Source organism: Quercus lobata, chromosome 7, assembly GCF_001633185.2.
Source record: "Quercus lobata isolate SW786 chromosome 7, ValleyOak3.0 Primary Assembly, whole genome shotgun sequence".
NCBI lineage: Eukaryota > Viridiplantae > Streptophyta > Magnoliopsida > Fagales > Fagaceae > Quercus > Quercus lobata.
The window spans coordinates 12,621,963-12,641,651 of NC_044910.1; the positions used below are offsets into that span (position 1 = coordinate 12,621,963).

At 34.1% G+C, this 19,689-nt stretch overlaps 1 protein-coding gene across 14 annotated transcripts; it reads left to right on the forward strand.

Annotated features, from left to right (window-relative positions):
* The first annotated feature begins 6,002 nt into the window (after positions 1-6,002).
* Positions 6,003-18,675, forward strand: LOC115952644 (calmodulin-interacting protein 111). 14 transcript variants are annotated; one of them, XR_004083500.1, is made up of 13 exons: positions 6,003-6,281; positions 6,872-7,182; positions 7,281-7,436; positions 8,813-9,684; positions 10,618-10,822; positions 13,070-13,277; positions 14,524-15,002; positions 15,290-15,716; positions 15,905-15,985; positions 16,110-16,300; positions 16,377-16,563; positions 17,807-17,880; positions 18,180-18,675. XR_004083500.1 is itself a non-coding variant. In XM_031069824.1 (12 exons), the coding sequence occupies exons 2-11, from the start codon at positions 6,889-6,891 to the stop codon at positions 16,518-16,520; spliced, it is 3,057 nt and encodes a 1,018-aa protein (XP_030925684.1). In that variant the 5' UTR covers positions 6,003-6,281; positions 6,872-6,888; the 3' UTR covers positions 16,521-16,563; positions 17,807-18,675. The 14 variants fall into 14 exon arrangements, 8 of the variants coding, with proteins under 8 accessions (XP_030925684.1, XP_030925683.1, XP_030925685.1 ...); XR_004083497.1 differs by having other exon boundaries at positions 17,810-17,880; positions 18,011-18,675; XR_004083499.1 differs by having other exon boundaries at positions 17,810-17,880.
* The last annotated feature ends 1,014 nt before the right edge of the window (positions 18,676-19,689 follow it).

Genomic DNA, 19,689 nt, shown 5'->3' on the forward strand with positions numbered 1-19,689 from the left:
AGATAAGTATAAATTGTAGAAAAAAAAAAACATATGGGAGAGAAAGAGAATAAAAGTGTATTTTTAAACATAGAATAGTAAAAGACTTGTAGGAAATTGTGTGTTATCGCCCAATGGCTATTTTTCTCATAATTTCCCATAGGCTATTTTATCCTTTTCATTGTATCATTCGTTCAACTCTCCTCACTTATCGATGACGGAATAAATATGCAGGTAGTAAACTCTGAATGCAATTGGACTACGCCATTGATATCCTACCTAAAAACTGGGGTGTTACCAGATGAGAAGGGCGTTGCAAAAAAGTTGAAGGTCCAGGCATCACGGTTTGTGCTGATAAAGGACGTCTTATATAAAAGCGGTTTCTCTTAACCATACCTAAGATGTTTAGGCCGAAAGGAAGCAGATTACGTGATGAGAGAAGTACACGAGGGTATCTGCGGAAACCACTCAGGCGCGCGATGATTAGTACACAAGTTGATCCGAGTAGGATACTACTCGCCTACAATGATGAAGGACGCGCAAGCTATTTTATCATTTTCATTGTATCATTCGTTCAACTCTCCTCACTTATCGATGACAGAATAAATATGCGGGTAGTAAACTTTGAATGCAATTGGACTACGCCATTGATATCCTACCTAAAAACTGGGGTGTTACCGAACGAGAAGGGCGCCGCAAGAAAGTTGAAGGTCCAGGCATCACGGTTTGTGCTGATAAAGGACATCTTATATAAAAGAGGTTTCTCTCGACCGTACCTGAGGTGTTTAGGCCAAAAAGAAGCAGATTACATGATGAGAGAAGTACACGAGAGTATCTGCGGAAACCACTCAGGCGCGCGATCATTAGTACACAAGTTGATCCGAACAGGATACTACTAGCCTACAATGATAAAGGATGCGCAAGCTTATGAAGGATGTGCAAGCTTATGTCCAATTGGGGATTAAAGTAAAGACTTAATTGTAAGTTGGTATTTTGGGATAAGCCAAGTAATGATAAGATTTCTTATTCTTGTAATCGCTTATTCTTGATTAGTGGATTCTTCAAGAGTGGTGACATGAAATTTACCCAATGAGATTTTTGCCTTATGAAGGTTTTCTCCATTAGTCAACAAATTACTGTGTCAATTTAATTTCCGCTGCATTGTAGTTTGGTCAACAACAGCAAAAAAAAAAACTAAACAACTACACCATACTGGAAATATAACAATGAATAAACAAGTTTAATACAACAAATTCTATCCTAAGTATTTTATCTAGAATGCAAAATAAAAATAACAAAGTAATTGTATGTAAATTTAAGAACAATCTCACAGTGCTATAGTTATATGCAAAGAGCGTTATCCTTAAAAGTTGATTTGTGCCACCCAGAGTAAAACTTAATGCGATTGGTTTTCTTGGCCAACAACCCCTTAGAATTAGAATATAGTGTCAACCTTTGTAATGGACGCATTTCCACTCATGAAGGTTTAATAACTACCTTCTAATGCCTTTCCTTAAGATAAGTATAAATTGTAGGGGGAAAAAAAAAACATATGGGAGAGAAAGAGAATAAAAGTGTATTTTTAAATATAGAATAGTAAAAGACTTGTAGGAAATGGTGTGTTATCACCCAACGGCTATTTTTCTCATAATTTCTCAAAGGCTATTTTATCCTTTATTGCCCAACATAAAGTCCAACAGCTAAAAAATAAAGAATAATAAAAGTGTATGGAACACACCCACACTAATAATCCCCTACACATTACAAAAACGAGATAGGAAAGGCAATCTTCTAAAGAAATCATGCATTAATATGGTACCAAAAGGCTTTAACCATATATAGGATAAATAAGTAGGAACTAAAAGACAATGGTAGAGTTAAAACACTTTTAACTAAGCTATTAGTAAACCAAACTTACCACTCACATGACTTTCTTTACCAATGTTGTTCTTAAGTAGGTTAGCACCTTATCCAAGCCATGTGCCAGTGGGATTCATGAGAGCTCTAGAAACCTACCCAAAATGTCTCATAGGAAGCGGCACAATTTTTACTCACACATAGGTGGCATCCATCAGGAGTGCATGTAAGACACTCCATCCCAACAGGTATGGAGTATGGATTCATTAAGAGCCTAAATCTCAACCTCCAACAATCTGTAACTTAGTCGGTGGCATACATTAGGAGTACATGCAGAGATACCCCATCCCAAAAGGTAGGGATATGGATCTATTAAAAGCCTAAAGCTTAACCTCCAACAATTTGCAACTTAGTCGGTAGCATCCATTAGGAGTGCGTACATATGAGGTCAGCAGGTAGGAATATGGATCCATCAAGAGCCTAAGCTCATCTTTACCCAATTATGCAACTTAATACTATCTCACACTATAGGAATGGACTCATCACTAATCTCCTTAGAAAGATAGCGAAAAATACATAATAAATGACTATGCCCATATGGTCCACTAATGACCTCTACAATTTAACCCCTTACATGGAATCACCCATTATAGGGCATTAGTCACAATATCACAACTTGGGTATCAGTCTAATCCCCCTAGATGTCTTATTCATAGTTGTTAAATCGTGAATCGATTTTTTTTTTGTATCGTGTATCGTATCGAATTGTGTATCATAAAATACACAACCACCTAATAAAATAGTAAAATAATTATAGATATACATAAATAAAAGATATATTCTTTATAAATTTGAAATATATTCAACTAATAACCAATTTAATCATTACTTATGTAATAAAATTTAACAAAACTACTAAATAAATCAAATTAACTTATGTTTATAATATGCAAGTTCAAATTGATTAAACTCAAAAGTGATAATACATGATATATGAACCAAAATAATAATATATTTTCATCATCTTAGCTAATCAACTCCATCTAAGTCTTTCTCAAAAAAAAAAAAAAAAAATCCATCTAAGTCAATGTTATCATCATGCTCAACATCTTGCAAAATTATTTTTTCATAGATATTTTTTCATTATTATCAACATTTACTATTTTTTTTTTTTTTATAATCTAATAATTTTTTCTTGGCATTCTAGCTTTTTAGACTCATAATACTCATAAAAAAAATAAAAAATAATTATATTTTCATTTAATACATTATTAATAGCATAGAAAATAAATGTGCACATGTGAAAGTGAGTGTTATGAGTATAGTCTAAATTTTGTAGGAGAAAGAGAAGGGAGGAAAAAAACTCATGGACTTGCTATTTTATTAGACTCAATTAAGTTCCCCAATAATTTCATGTTAAAAAAGTATAACAACTTATTTAAACAAAATAAAACGACAAATTTTAACCCAAAAAAAAAAAAAAAAAAAAGCTCATTCTAAACTCATAGGTCTATGTATCGTACAATATGTACAATTCACTGATACGATATGATTTATACGATAAGCACCTACATATCAAACAATTCATAAGCACTTACGATATGAAACTTTTTGTACATGATACATACTAACAACCATGGTCTTACTCACCAACCTTCTTGTTAGTGGTTAAGTCAAAAGATCGGCCAAGTTCCTTTCTAATTTCACAAGGTCCAATGACATAACATCATTATCAATAAGTTGCCTCACAATATTGTACCTCAATTAGATATGTCGACTTTTCCATTTACGAACAAAGTCAATAGAGTTAGTAAATAAAGATATATCAATCCATAAATTCCTAAGCCACTTAACTTTAGATCCTGCCTTCACTAAGGCCACTAACTCTACTTTCACTATAGATCTCATTATGCATGTCTACTTGGATGACCTCCAAGAGACAGCTCCTCCAACTAGTGTGAACACATCCACTATTGGGCTTCACCTTATCTGTATCAAAGATTCAGTTAGCAACACAATATTCTTCTAAAACAACAAGATAACCACAACATGCAAACCAAAATCAGAAGTCCTCTTTAAATATCTCAACAACCTAGATATTGCATCACAATTATCAACACTAGGGTTATGAGTTTATCTACTCAATCTACCATCATCATATGCAGTAATAACGGCGGGATAATTTGAATTTCAGAAAGTTTTTGAAATGTGTATGTATGGTATCGTAAGAATTGTAGAGAGAAAGAGAGAATTACTAGAGGTAGGTGGATTTGCAAACTTGCAAGGAGTTGCTAGTAGAAGTGTTTTTGTGTAGGTGGAAATGGGTTTTTTTTTTTTTTTTTTTTGGGTTGGAAGTTTTAGGATAAGGAATGGTAATATATAACTTAAAAAGCATGTATAAACCATGGTTAGTGCTTGATCAATGAAATCTTTTCAAAATTTGGAATATTATGTTATTGTTATTAGCGGAAGGAATAATGCATCGATTTCCTCTAAACTTCAAGAGATAGAAGTGTCTTTTTTCTCATATTTTCTTGTGAAGTGTCATTCCCCAAAATCTCAAGAAATATTTTTATAATTAACCCATAAATTTATCATATTTCTTGAAATCATAAATACAGAGCATGATTTTAGTGTTGAATTTAGACTTTAATTTTAGTGATGAAAGCGAGAATGTAAGTCAAGATTTATTTTACTAAAAAAAAAAAAAAAGATTCACGATTTATTTGAACCCTTTTGTGAAAATTTTCACTTTAAATCCTATACTTTAGTCTTTAAGAGTGGTAACAAATTAAATCTTGAACTTTCAAAAATAAGAAATTAAACCTTAAACTTGGTAAAAGTGTAGCTCAACTATCACATTTAAGAGCAATCACACCACTGCTTCCAAAATAAAAGTAGCAAAATTTACATAATTTTGTCCCAAAACTGCCCACATCAATGGGTGTATAAATGTGCATGTTTACACATTTGCTACAATAACCGTGTAAATATACACGATTATCGAAGCTGTGCATACTTTAGTTCATTCTTTTTTTCTTTTTTTTTTTCTCTCTTACCACAGCTCTTGTCAAATTCTCTCTCTTCCTCCCAACATTGATAGCTCTTGATAGAAGAAGAAGAAGAAGAAGAGGACCAACCACTAACCCAGCAACCACCACCACCACTACAAACCAACGCAACCTAGCACCACTCACCAAAAACCAAAATTAACTCAAAATCAACCCAAACCCATACCAAACCCAACTCAAAATTAACTCAAACCTATTGGAAAACCTATCCTAAAACAAACTCAAAGTCAACCTAAACTAAAATCAAAATCAAATAAAATACCAAATCCAATGGAAAAACCGTCGAATCTGCTGCCGTTGTTACTGTTGCCAATATCACCTTGCCTTTGTGTGTGAGTTTCTGAGTTTGGGATATGAGAGAGGCAAAGAGTTAGGGAGGAAAGGCGGCAAAGAGTTGAGGGGGAAGGAAGAGAGATGAGGAGTCAAGAGAAAGATAGAGTGTTGAGAAGAGAGATAAGAATGAAAGAGTCTAATAATAATAATAATAACAATAATAATAAAATAGAGATTATAATAGATATTCTGATGTAAGTGTCTTTATATATATATATATATATATATACAAGATAAAATTTTTACTCTAATTTAATCTAAGTGTATATGTATGTGAAATTCTCTCTTAGAGATTTGAACCTCGACCCTTACCCCCTACATCCCACAAGCATTTATACTTGTGGGGTGGAAGTGTCTTTTTTTGGTTTTTGTATTTGTTGTGGTTCATGGTGTTCGATTAAATTGATTTCAGTAAAATTTGTTACACAAAGTTTAGGTTTTTTTTTTTTTTTTTTTTTTTTTTTAAGAAATTAATACTAGAGGAGGGAGATTTGAACCATAAATAACTCCATTGAGCATTTATACTTGTGGGGTGTAAGTATCTTTTTTTGTTTTTGTATTTGTTGTGATTCATGGTGTTCGATTAAATTGATTTCAGTAAAATTTGTTACACAAAATTTAGGTTTTTTTTTTTAAGAAATTAATATAAAATAGAGGGATTTGAACCATAAATATCTCCATTAAAAACGTGTTTTTTTAGAAACCCTTTATAAATATTTAGAACATTCACATTCATTTGTCTAAAATTTTCCATCTATTTTAGCATAAGAAGTTGCTTTTTCTATACACAATCATCCAGCAACAGCAGAGAAAAAAAGCCGAAACAAAAACAAAAAAAAGAAAAAAAAAAAATCATCCAGCAGTCGATCGAGAGACAAAGACGTAGCAGCACGCCGCCCAATTCACCGCGTGCTCTGTCGACGACGACGACGACGACGGCGGCCGCCGTCACGGAGCATTGGATACTGACGAAAACTTCTCTAGCCCTCTCTTGCGTTAGCGTAGACTGTAGACTGTAGAGCACCCAGCAGCGAGAGAGAAGTGAGTAACAAAGCCCCACCAATTCTCTCTTCCTTTTATTTTGTTTCATGTTTAACCGTCGCTTTGGTTGTCAGAAAGAAAGAAAAGAAAAAGCTATATTGTTACGTGTTGTTGAAGTTTCTATGTGAAATTGAAGTTGATAGAGTCTGCCACCCATTTGATAAAATGTCACTATGAGACCATTTTTCTTGATTTTTGGGCTTCTCTCTTTATAGTTATAATGTTTTAAAATCTGGGAACTGGGTTTTACACTTAGTTGTTTAAGTATGAATTGCAAAATTGAAAAGCAATTCTGTACGTGTTAGGAGACCTGACATATTGTTGTTTTTTGCTTTTGGAAGTTTAGAGAGTATTTGTGAAATTGAAGTAGATAATCCACCACCCTTTTGATAAAATGGTACTATGAAATCGCTTTTTATTGATTTTGGGTCTATCCCTTTATTATTAGTGTTTCAAAATCTGGGAACTGGTACTGTATTGTTTAATTCTGAGTTGTAAAATTGATAAAAATGCTCATAGCCAAATAGGCTGTGTATGTGTTACGGAGTTCGGACCTGAAATATTGTTGTTTATTGGTTTTGGAAGTTTAGAGCTTGTAGTGGGAGAAATGCCTTCAAAAACCAAGAAGAATTCAAAGGCACAGTCGAGGCTGCTGAATGGTGACCGGTCTGCAGCATCTCCTCGGACACCATCATTGATACCTTCTCCCAATTTTGAAGTTAGTGAAGAGAATCTTGTGTGGTCTTTCGATGAGGCTTCCACCAAATACCCTGCATTGATTGGAAAATCCACTTTCATTGGCAAAGTTATTGAAGTTGAGCGTGAGTCCAGAGGCTGTAAAATTTGGCTCTCAGAACCTTCCATGGTTGCATCTTCGCTTGCCCCTGGTTCCCTTGTATCGGTAATGCTCCGTTTTGTAAAATGGAATATGTGACTTATGATTGCATAATTATTGTAACCTTTTTTGGTTTTATTGCTTTATCTTAATATTGTTGTCAGGTGTCACTTGCTTCAAGGAAGAAATTTCCATCTAGCTTCCCACTTTGCTCGTTAGCAGATGAATGTGCGGCGAATTTTGGGGTTGACACTGAAGAGAAAATGGCAAACAAAGCGGGGAGCTACTTTGCTCTTGCAACAGTTTTTCCTTCTAGCAAGGTTTGAAAGGCAATTCAGTTCACTTCCTGTTTTGATTACTAAAGAAAAAAAAAAGGGAAGTAAATGCATTGATGGATAGGAATAATGTAGGGAACATTTAGTATTATTGTGCTTAAATGTTCTTGTTTCAGATACTCTAGATTGCTGGTATTCCACTTAAATAACTTTGTAAGATTGATTGCTTGATTTGTTTCACTTCTATCATGCCCTTGTTAAATGTTTCAGGTTTTTGATTCTTGTATTGGTTGAACTGGATCATTGAATCTACAATGTCATTCCTGCAATCGGAATTTTCACAACCTGATTATCAAATTGTTTTGCTCTAGTAATTTATAATAGTTTTGATTTGGTTCATCAAAAGATGGGTGAAGCCTTTGGGAGGTAGGAATTATGGGTTTTAGTATCAAAAGCCTTTGTCAAGGATATAATGCAGGTTATATTCTGAGTAACAAAATATATTGTTTTCCCCTTAGCATACTGCCTGTGTACTAAGGGATTTTTGTTTTTTTCATTTTTTGTTGAATGGAGCATTATTACTCATCAAAAAATAAATAAAAATTCTGAGTAAAATGATCCTTCATTTCCTAGTGTGGGTATTTAGTGGGAGAGGAATGCTTGGATTTTTGAAGTAACCGAAAGCTCAATTCAAGACTTGAAGCTGTCTTTTTTCCATACTTTTCTTGGAAGGACAACAGCATCGGGTGTTTTCATGTTTTCCTCAGCACACATCCTCTGTGCTTTGGCTCTTTGTATTTGATTATTTTTATTCAATGAAGTTCTATTATTTATCAAAAAAAAATTCTGAGTAACAGGATAAAGTTCGGAGAAATTAATGTTATTTTGTTTAACTGTTGTGGCATTGAGAAGATTAAAGTCATTTGTGTATTTGTGGAAATGTTTAAAATGAGGAGAGTATCACCTGAAAAGCCTGATTGCTGTTTTTCAGGGCTGCTTCTCTGAAAGTTTCTGGAAGGGAACTTTGGCTTGATTCTGTTATAATTTGAAAAATTAGAAGTATGATATGGCCCATAATGGTTCTGGCCTTCTGGAAATAGAATGGACTATTGGAATATGGTCCAAAGCATCTTCCAAAATATAAAGAGACACAAATAGTAAAATTTTAAAGAATATGTTATGTCATACTTCCTATGTCATGAATTTATGAGTTTATTTGTCTGGGTTTATTTTTGAATTTTGAAGTTGATGGTGTGTCTAATTTTTCATCTATTTAGTTCTTGGAGATTCGGATACATTATATTAAACAGAGCTTGGGGTCTAATCTATCATGTATGTGTGTGTGTGTGTGTGTCACAGATTGGGGTCTATCTTATTACTTAGACTTTTTCCCCCCCTTCATTTTTTTTTATCTTTTCCAGGTTTTCAAGAATGAAGTGAGATTGTCTTCAAACCTTTCCCACACCATGGGCTGTCCCACTTCAGGCAGTGTTGTGTTTGTTTATCCTATACAAAGTCAACTTCCACCACATGGTATTGTAAATGGACTTGATGAACCAAATAGCAACGGAGTTCAGTGTTTTTCTGTTTACAATTGCAAGGAATTGTATCTAGAGCAAGCTCTTTCACAGAATAGATCAACAGTGAGAAGTAATATGTTGTCTTCCTTGAACTTCCCAGCTGAAAAGAATCATAATACATTAGAAATTGGAATGGTTTCATCTCCTAAGACTCCATTGTATCAGTCAAAATTTAGCTCTTCTAGTCCTAGTCACTCAACCTCATCAATATGTGGAGATCCAGTATCACATTTACCAAACCCAAACAGTTCATATATTGATTCATTTGACATTAGTGATGTAATGGGGGATGAAAGTGCTAAGAAACTTCTTCAGACATGTGCTACTATGTGGTTGTATTCTCGTAATCTACTATGCGGAAATTTTGTATCCATCCCAATACTTTCAAAAGTTTACATATTTCGCGTGATAGGTGCTAAAGATTTGTCAGCAAAGAGTAGCAGTCATGATCTCATAAAAGAGAAATGTCATTTGCCCCCTGACACTCCTGAACTAGCGGACCATGCTTTTGTGATAAACCGTGATACAAAAGTCTGTTTGTATTCACCATCAACTGCGGTGTCTGAAACTTCTATTTCAGGTGTTGAACTTGAATATAAGGATGTTAAAGCTAGGGTGGTAGAAAGTTCTTTGAAATTGGGTGGTCTTTCAAAAGAATATGCAATTTTGAAAGATATAATAATTTCCTCATCAGTGAAAGCCACTTTATTGAGGTATGTCATATAAAATACTTTTCTTGTTTACTTGTTCAAATTTGTAGTGTTTACTTTTTTCCTTTTGATGTCGTACTACTAGACTTCTGGAGCTTATCTTCTTTGCAATTTTTTTTGGCTGAAAATTTGCTTTTTGATTGATTGACTTAAAGAAAAGTTTTCTATAGATGGATTGACAGGACATATTCAATTGTGTAGACAGTACATTTTATAATAAAATAACATTACAAATTAAGTAAGGTTTTATAGTAATCAGTAAAGTTGCTGAAGATCTTGATGTTTCTGCCTGTTGGACTTTTCAGTGTTTTTTGTCCATTTAATTCTCAGAAGTCATGCTAATTCCATGTCTGAGATTGGCTCTTGGGTCACTTTGAATTAAAGTGAATCTCCCCAGCAACGTAATAACTAATAACAAGCTTTGCTGTCCTGTGAAGCATTATTTTTAAATTGCAGATAGAAGTCCAGCTCCACTATCTTGATCATTCCCTTGCCCATGATAATCATGTGTTGATGATGTTCAAGTTAGTCATGTTGTAATCTTGTCTTATTTGGTATGTTGTGTTAATCATCTAAGTATCAAAGGGCATAAGATGTGCTTGTATCAAACTTTTTTTTAACCTCTTTTCAGATCTTAACCTGGATCCATGTTAGAAATATCAATGTAGCAAATTTAGCTGAACTTTGGGCAACCTTGTGATTAGTTGTATAAGTAATTGTTTTTTCCAGTAGATAAGTGAATCAATACACTGCACAGGATTGAATAGACAGCCCCTACCCATTTCTATAATTATTTCTGATTGTCTACCTCTAGCTATAAACTACTCAATGTAAGATTTGAAGTTATTGTCTTCCTTCAATTAAATACATAATGTAGCTGTTTTTATGGTCCACATATTCAACATTAGATGTTGATAATTGATGTAACTATTTTAGTTTCGGTTTACGAACTACAAAGGGAGTGCTTCTGCATGGTCCTCCTGGCACTGGAAAGACTACTTTGGCCCAACTTTGTGCCCAAGATGCCGGTGTTGAGCTTTTCTGTGTGAATGGACCTGAAATTGTGAGTCAGTTTTATGGAGAAAGTGAGAAAGCTTTGCACGAAGTTTTTGAGTCAGCATGCCAAGCAGCACCTGCAGTGGTTAGATTTCTTTACTCCAAAATGTCTAATTTCTCTTTCAATTCTGCAACTTATTTTAAGGGATTATTGCTGTTCTGTGGTTGAAGTACTGATGGACACAGTGTTGAAGTTAGGGATTTGAAGCACTAAAACAATTAAGTTTAGAACATATCAATTTCACATGGAGTACAGTTTTGTGTTATTTATGTTGTAGTAGCATACATTTTAACCGCAGGCATTTTATCTGCAGTGAACTCTAATTTGATGGATCATAGAACTATAGCCTAAGAGCAGTTTTGTGTTTCTTCAAGGCAATAATGGAAATGTTGACTGTAAGTTCTGACTCATCCTTCTATAACTTGCCTAGACTACATTATTGCTCTAGGAATTCTCAAAAAAAAAATTGCACTTAAAAGAAAAAAGAAACAGAAAAACATTTTGACAGTGGGAAAGATATAGAAAGAATACTGTGGAGTGGGATTGGTTAGGAGCTTAAATTTTATTTTGTGGATTGGAATGTGGTTTGTAGCCGTATCAAGTGTGGAGTTTTGGGAGAAGTTGAGCTCTTCCTTTGAGCTTTGTTAGGGAAATGGTTATGGAAGTAGACAGAGGAGAGGAAGAAACTTTGGAGACAGGCTATAGGAATGAAAAGAAATCATTTAATCAGTGAACTACTAAGATGGTGATAAGGTTCCATGGATGCAACTTATGGAAAAGTATGAGTACTAGAAATAGCTGGGAGTGGTTTTTAGGATTTGTAAGGTTGGGTAGGGAATGGTGAAGAGTTTGCTTTTGGCATGATGTGTGGTGTGGACTGTAGAGGCTTCATTAAAGGATATTTTCCTGATTTGTTCTTAATTGTAGTGCACAATGATGTGTTGGTAGAATCTTTTATTCATGCTTTTTAAGATAGGAAATTAGAGCTGGTAGATTCGTTTTTTTAGCTGCTCTATACAATATTCCTTCTGGCGGAGGGGATGGGATGTTTGGAGACTTAACCACAGTGGCAGGTTTGATGTTCAGCCATTTGTAAAGGTTTGCTGCAAACTTCCTTGGAAGTCTGTTTGGTGTGTTTAGGTGCTTCAAAAGGTTGCTTTAGTTATGGTCGTTAAATTTCCTGTTCTTTGGGTTATTTGAGTGATGCCTAAAAGGTCAATTGATATGCTTTGTTGTTGGAGAGGGTCCTCTGGCCATCATAATAATAGTATGATTTGGAGTGATGTCCTGCTTTTCATTATTTAGATTATGTGGCGAGTATGAAATGGTTGGGAGTTTGATGGAGCTGAGCTTTCTTTGAACATGGTGCCGGCATATTTGATGCGGCTTATTTGGAAGAAGCAGAATAGATGCACTTTTGAAGACATGAGGAGCTCATTGGATCAATTGAAAACTTTGTTTGCTTGTACCATTTTTGATTGGTCCTGGGTTTGGGGTTTCACTCTGTGTTCTATTTTAGATTTTCAAGTTGCTCTTAGATTTTCCTTTTAAGGCTTCTGTACTTATTTGACACTTTGTGTTCATCATTGTGAACATAAATTATATTTGATATTCAATAATATTACATTACTTATTTATCAAAAAAATAAATAAATGAAGAGATGACTGTCCTGGGTAGTCTTCCTTCTTTATCTCTTTTGGATTTTCTTGATTGTTAAACTTCAGAATGTAATCTTCTAAGGGTCATGTATGCTTGCTGTTTTCTTTAGACTGCCTTGGATCCCTCCCTTAACTATTAATCTTAACGGAGAGGAGACCAAGGATGGAATTGACACAATTAATAGTTGAGGGACCCAATTGAACTTTTTCCAATAGTTGGAGGACCAAATTAGTAATTCAAAAAAAAAAAAAAGTCTTGACCCTTGGAATATTTTAATTAATAGAAAAAATCTGAATTAAGGCTGTTGACACATCATAGGAACTGTAACGATTGACTCACTGATATATTGGAAATGCAAACTGTGTAAACAGTATTAAGGTGGAGATATTCGTGGCTGAACCATTATACAAATTAAAATCTTCAGCGTATTGTGGAAATTGATGAAAATAAAATGATTTTAGACATTTCATGGTAGTGCTGAATACCAATATATTGTGTTTACATTCTAAATACACATTTCTAGAAATTAAAGAAAGAAAGGGAAAAAAAAAACTGTATATAAAGTCTACCAACTATAATCAAAATTATAAAATTTTTCCTTTTGAGTGTGATGTATTCTTGCTTAGTTGACTCTGCGTTTTAGATGGGTAACTAGTGGTTTCTTATTACAGGTATTTATCGATGAGTTGGATGCCATTGCCCCAGCTCGGAAAGAAGGAGGTGAAGAGCTGTCTCAAAGAATGGTTGCTACATTGTTAAATTTGATGGATGGGATTAACAGAACTGATGGACTGATTGTTATTGCTGCAACCAATAGGCCTGATAGTATTGAGCCTGCTCTGAGACGACCTGGCAGACTTGACAGAGAAATTGAAATAGGTATAATGAAATTTATTTGTGAATATGTTATGTTATCTTAGGAATCTTACTGAATTTGTTCTGGTTAAGATTTCGCATGATTCACACTGTCCAGTATTATCAAACTTATGACCAAAAAGATAAAAAGGATACTGTTGAGCTGTTTATGCCATACATCTGTTGTGTCTTTTATTCTAGCCGCCTCCTCATGACTATTGAGTAACACTATCCATAATCTATGTGTAAGTAGGAAACGTTTTTTAGTGTACTAAGGATGGCCTCATGAAATCTGAAAGTTTGAAAACAACCTGATTCCCTGTGTGGTAATGCTTCTGTGTACATTCTCATGCGTCATGACTGCAATCATTAATGCCACATTTCTCCTTAATAAATTGAATTCCTTTTATTGATATGCCTTAATGACTCTGTAAGTCCATATGTATTTGAATAAGCTTATTTTTACTACCAGTTTATGTATAACTTTTTAAAGCCTCACTTTTTCTAGTTACAATTGTATTTTACCAAGCTTAATTTTATAAGCAAAACAAGTCAATGAAAAATAAGTTGTCCCACTATTCTTAAATATGCCTCCAAGATAGTGTCATATTATAGGATCAGACAAAACTAATAATATTTCTCTGAAATTTGCAAAAGGGAGGTGCTTAAAACTTATGTGTATTTCCATATCTGGAATGAAGTTAATCTTCTTGGTAATGCTTCTAGGTAAATCTGAAGAAGTCACACTAAATATATTTTATGAGTATTTTCCTTCAAACTTCAAGAATAGAAATGTGGAATCAATGTCGAATTATCCATGACATTGAATTATGAGTACATTAATAGGCTTAACTTTCTACTTTTTTTTTTTTAGGTATAGGCTTAACTTTCTACATGAAGTGGTCCAATGGACATTCTAAGATGTACAAGTATGCTGTTGGTCACAACTTTAAAAATGAAACAAATGTAGTTGTATTGCCTCTGTGCATGTGTGAGTGAGCATTATTTGACCTAAAGTTTAAAGCGAAAATAAGATGAATAAATTATTGAGCCGGAGCTGAACTAAATAATTACTAGATAATAAATATATTTTGGAAAGTTGTGTGTTAGGAATGCACATTTGTTATAAGAGCACTAAATGTTTGCTAATACCGTGGATGAACTTGGAGTAGTTGTCCACTTGACTTACTTAAATACTTGATGAGATAGAGTTTGTAGCATTTCACTGGATGTGATATTAACTACGTTTTCCACTAAAACTCATATGTAGGTGTGCCGTCTCCCAAGCAGCGGTTGGATATATTGGTTACTCTTCTCAGTGAAATGCAACACTCTCTATTAGACATCCAAGTTCAACACCTTGCTACAGTCACACATGGTTTTGTGGGTGCTGACCTAGCTGCCCTTTGCAATGAGGCGGCCTTGGTTTGTCTTAGGCGTTATGTCAAGTTTAAACATTCATGTCATGATTTGCACTCCAGTACCTTATGTGAAGGTTGGTCCGGTGGTATACTTGAAAGATCTGATTGCTTAGAAGATACAAGAAATATTTCAAGGGATTATGCAGATTCCTCTGTTTCAAATTCAGGTGTATCCTCAGATATTCAACCATCCTTTTGCTTGAAGGGTACCATTCCAAAAATTCTGGATAATATAATGGATGGCATTGATGAAGAATGTAGGTTAAGAGTAACTTTTGAAGATTTTGAACGGGCTAGGATGAAAGTGAGGCCCAGTGCCATGCGGGAGGTATGTTGGAAAAGTAAAAATATGATCAGTTTGAGTTAAGATACTAGATCTCAGTCACATATTAATCATGATAGCTAAGTGATTTCTACAGTTTGAGGAGTCCAATTCCCACAACTGTTCTTATTTACCCCTTATTGCATACTTCACTGCCTCACATATAATAAATTGAAACGTTATAAATTGTAATTGTGGCAGAAAGTTTTTTGAAAACTTTTACAGACAAGAATATGTTAGTTGATCTAAATATCTAATTTATCAACTCTGATCTTGTTATTTTTTCGTCCCAGGTAATACTTGAGGTTCCAAAGGTTAATTGGGAAGATGTTGGTGGCCAAAATGAGGTTAAAAATCAATTAATGGAAGCAGTGGAATGGCCTCAAAAACACCAGGATGCATTCAAGCGCATTGGGACTCGTCCCCCAACAGGGGTCTTGATGTTTGGTCCTCCAGGTTGCAGCAAAACCCTCATGGCACGTGCAGTAGCTTCTGAAGCAGGCCTGAATTTCCTTGCAGTGAAGGGTCCAGAACTTTTCAGCAAATGGGTTGGTGAATCCGAGAAGGCTGTAAGATCACTATTTGCAAAGGCAAGGGCCAATGCCCCATCAATTATATTTTTTGATGAAATTGATGGTCTTGCCGTTATCCGTGGGAAGGAAAGTGATGGGATTTCAGTCTCTGATAGGGTTATGAGTCAACTTCTAGTTGAACTTGATGGTTAGTGATAATTTTTTTAGTATTAATTACGCCAATAGAAGCTTTCTTTCCATATGGCATTTGCTTTACACAGTATTTCATTTTAGCTTATATGAAAGTACCTAAAATTTGGGAGATTTATTTTGAATCTTTTTTGAGATTAAACCATGCTCTCTCTATCTCATAGATAAATATTTTGCTGAATTCAGGTTTGCATCAAAGAGTTGATGTTACTGTTATTGCTGCTACAAATCGACCGGACAAGATTGATCCTGCCCTTTTAAGACCAGGTTCTCTCTCTCTCTCTCTCTCTCTCACACACACACACCAGGTGTTGAGTAGTTACCAGTATCTTACTATTCCCCTTTTCAGAAAGTTGGTAACATTCCTAACAATTGATGAAATTTTGGACAGGACGCTTTGATCGGCTGCTATATGTAGGACCTCCAAATAAGACTGACCGAGAAGAGATATTCCGCATCCACTTGCGCAAAATTCCTTGCAGTGCTGACATCAGCATAAATGAGCTGGCCAGTCTCACGGAAGGCTTCACTGGGGCTGATATATCTTTGATCTGCCGAGAGGCAGCTGTTGCAGCTATTGAGGTTTCTTTGAGTTCATTTCATAACTAGGTGGCTTTGTGTTTTGAACTTGTTGACTAATTGACATTTGTTTTTCAAGCAGGAGTGCCTTAATGCTTCTGAAATAACAATGGAACATTTAAAGACTGCCATTAAACAAGTACAGCCATCAGAAATTCAGTCTTATGAGGAGTTATCAGGAAAATTCCAAAGGCTTGTTCATTCTAGCAACAGAATGAATTAGGATTTCAGCTGCACACCCTAGTAAATCTAACTGGTTCCCATCTGTAAACATTTCATCTCATGCTATTTCATTTTTTTTACTGTTTAAATATTGTTATTTTGGTCAGTAAGTGGAATTGAATACTGCTTCTTGATTGAGATGCACTCACTCTCTCTCATGTACCCTACACCCTATCTTATGAAACATTAAGCTTAATGCTTATTCATGTAAATATAGGTCTAAGCTTCATTGTCTCCCCCTGCTCACCTTGATCTGCATTTATAGAGTTAAATTAGCTAGTAGAAAATAGAAATACTATTATTAGTTTTCTATTTTTCTTGACATGTTACAGACAAATAGTGACCCTTATCAAATTAGTTTTAAGGATTATTGTTTATTATAGGTTATGATCATAATATTCTAGATGAAGAATAATCGTATACCTATGTCCGTAAAAGATAAATATTCCTTTATCAGTGTCTTATTACCTTCTTTATATCTTCACCCCTGCATTTGCATGTGATATGTCCGTTGCACGTTTAATCCAAGTCTTGTAATGTGTCTGATAAACTAATACTTTTTCTAAAAGCTTAAGCCATTAGAAAATGATGAGTTTAATCATTTAACCATTATTTTAACACCCTTCTCACACATGGGTCCATACTCCCTTAATAAGTATCCAACACGTGGGATTTTTAACTTTTTAAATGGGAGATAGTGTGGAACCAAGATTCAAACTTAGGGCCACCTGATCTTAATACCATGATAAGCTATCACTTGTCCCAAAAGATTTAGTTCTCAGTAAAATGTGAATTTAATAATTTATTATTCTAACAGTGTGAATGCCAAGCAGACTTCACCATGTGTATGACGGAAATTGATGCTTCATGGGGTTGAGACTTATCAGTCATCATTGTATTCCAAACTAATATTTATTTGTTCTTGTTAGTTTGAGAATAAAGATAATAAGGTATTATAATAATTTTTTGAAGGGCAGTTGTTAGTAGTTTGCAGTATGCAATTATTTCCTCTGGTAACATTACATTAATTGATTGATTGCTCTTCAAAAGAAAAATGAAAAGATTCTGATTAAGATTTATATCTGATTTGCATCATTTACCTTCTTTTTGTTAAAATTTTCTTCTGTAATTTGTTACATTTTATGGTTATCTCTCTCTCTCTCTCTCTAAATGCAGACATTTTCTTCACTTATAATAAATCTTCTGTTGTGGCTATGTTTAAATTTTCATCTTATTTGAATGATAAATTAATTGATCATTTTCTTTCTGTCTTTAACTTTGATGAAGCAGGAACTACATAAAATCTGTTGCCTTCTTTCTTTATCAATTCCCAGCAGTCCTTTTACTCTCAAAGTCTGCAAGTATGTAGCCCAATTTTGATGCAACTTTCTACTATCTTCATGTCCATTTCATCACAGCATGTCATTTACATAAACCCTTCAAGAAGAGAAGATTACACCTTGTCTGATTTAAATATGGTTTTTGAGGCAGATAAGACTCGGAGTTCCTTGTGTTTGGGATTCAAAAAGAATGTAAAATAGAACCACCATATTTTGATGGGGTTGGACTCTTGTAAATGGTGAACATGGAACTCTGAGTGCAGTGTTTTTTTGTTTTTTTTTTTGCCTTCCATGTTTACCAATCTGAACTCCAATAACAGATAAAGCAAATGATCCTTTCTGGTGGGCCTCAGACATTGGCAGATGATATTTTGCAACAGTGAGTTATAGGTTGCATTTGAAAGTTGTGATTAAAGACTAAGGGGGCAGCCCGTGGGATGTGGGGACAAGCTTCTTTGTCCATCCTAAGAACTGTCTTTTAGTCATGACTCATGTACAAGCATTTCTACTTTTCTGGGTATTGCAATTTCTACTACATAAGTACACAGGAGAAACTTGTGAGCTCATCACTATGGCATTTGACCTGCTGTGGAAACCATGATGACTGAAAATGGAGGGTTGACGCAGGTTGGGTTTAGCCAAGGTTGGCCAAAAGCACATTATAGCTTCCTCAGACTAGGATTTTTTTTAGTATTGCATGATCTAAAGATCTAAATTTTGGCCTGCATCTCAATGATCTCATGTAGAAATTTTTGTGGTTGAATTTTGATTTTTTACAAGTTGGTAAAATGGGTTGGACAAGTGAATTGATGATGACCCCTCTTCGTATCTTTTTATCCTTTCACTTATTTTTTATTATTAATTTCATAGATCACGACTCCTCTTCATATCTTTTTATCCTTTCGTTTCAATTTATTTGAGATATACCTTTTTATAATTGGGTCCTTTTTTCTTGTTTTTTCCGAGCCACTTTTATGATGGGCCTTGAAACTTGAAAGTATAGATTAATTTAACGGAAAGAGCGGGGGGTAAAAAAAAAAAAATTGCGGCTATTCTGTATGTATATTGAGTAGAGATCTCAGAACAGTTGGATTACTTTCCTTCATTGTTATGATGTTAACAGAAGAAAAATGACCAGATTTATCAACAAAATAGTCATAACTACATAATTAATATGGCTGAAGTTTTAATATAAGTTTGGCTTTAAGTTACAACCGCACTTCAATAAAAGCTGTTATATATATATATATTAAATTATATATTATTTTTTGTACCCTTTATGTTTAATAATTAATCAATCTATAGAACAGTTGAATTTTAGGTTTATTGCAATTGGAAATTATGTAAAAAATAAAAATCATATATTGGACAATGAATTATGGTTAATAGAAATTTGATTATGTATAACTACACCAAAAAAAAAAAAAGAAAAAAGAAAAGTGTAATACAATGGTAAAATTATCAAAATATTAATCAAATTGATAACTATTGAGTGGTGTAACTTTCTGTTAATGGTGTTTTTTTTTTTTTTTTTTGCCCAAAAAAAAAAACACTATGTTTTCGTTGGAATGACGCAAAATCCATATTTCATATATCTCATCGAATTCAGCTATTGGATGGTGCCTCACCAACGTGAATATTGCCTACCAGGGCAAGGGTTTTGCTTTTTCCACTATATTCAACGTAGGTGCCTCAATACCTCCAACATTCCATTAAGCAATTAATATTTCTTTGAAATTTAAAATTAAAGTGGCAATGATTTCATTTTTTATTTTTTTTATTTTTTATACGTAACATTCCTAATCATGAAGGAAATTCCAAAAAAGTAAG